The 783-nt window shown below is 69.3% G+C and overlaps 1 protein-coding gene across 1 annotated transcript in view; it reads left to right on the top strand.

Moving 5' to 3' along the window:
• HYAL1 (hyaluronoglucosaminidase 1) overlaps positions 1-783 on the top strand; it is a 3,822-nt gene that overhangs the window by 1,199 nt on the left and 1,840 nt on the right. Inside the window, exon 2 of the mRNA XM_006770609.2 lies at positions 327-782. Within this exon, the coding sequence (XP_006770672.1) occupies positions 327-782 (456 nt within the window). The remainder of the gene's footprint in view (positions 1-326; position 783) is intronic.

Raw genomic sequence — 783 nt, 5'->3', positions numbered from 1 at the left:
GGCCTGCGGGAAGAGACAGGAAGGCCCAGCCCCACCAGTCCCTCAGCATGAGGCAGGCCTGGCTCTCTGCTCTCTCCTCAAACAGCTGTCCTGGCTCCTGTGGCCCTTGGGCAAGTGGGGGGGGAGGGGGCTAGGCAGGGCAAGGCCTGTCCCGAGAGGCAACTCAGATGTGCCTCCAGCCCTCTCCCTGGCCCCTCACTTCCCTGCGCCCTGCCAGTCAGTGTCGCCTGGTCAGAGCAGGGCTGGACTGAGCGAGGGCCTTGCCCGCCTCCCCAGCTGGGTGGGTGAGTTCAAGGCCTGCTCTCAGCTCTGCCTCCCCTGGCCAGGTTTCCCGGGGCCTGCCCTGTGCCCTGGCAGCCCACCTGCGTCCCAGCTGCGCCCTCCTCCTGACCCTGCTCGGCGTGGCCGCGGGCTCCAGGGGCCCCGTGGTGCCCAGCCAGCCCTTCACCACCGTCTGGAACGCCAACACGCAGTGGTGCCTGGAGAGGCACGGCGTGGACGTGGACGTCAGTGTCTTCGGCGTGGTGGCCAACCCCGGGCAGACCTTCCTGGGCCTGGACATGACCATGTTCTACAGCTCGCAGCTGGGCACCTACCCCTACTACACGGCTGCCGGGGAGCCCGTGTTCGGTGGCCTGCCCCAGAACGCCAGCCTGGACGCCCACCTGGCCCGCGCGTACCACGACGTCCTGGCGGCCATGCCTGCCCCTGACTTCTCTGGGCTGGCGGTCATCGACTGGGAGGCCTGGCGCCCACGCTGGGCCTTCAACTGGGACACCAAGG

This window comes from Myotis davidii, unplaced genomic scaffold (assembly GCF_000327345.1).
Source record: "Myotis davidii unplaced genomic scaffold, ASM32734v1 scaffold663, whole genome shotgun sequence".
NCBI lineage: Eukaryota > Metazoa > Chordata > Mammalia > Chiroptera > Vespertilionidae > Myotis > Myotis davidii.
Note: the sequence above shows the minus strand (reverse complement) of the source record. Positions and strands in the feature narration are given on the sequence as shown.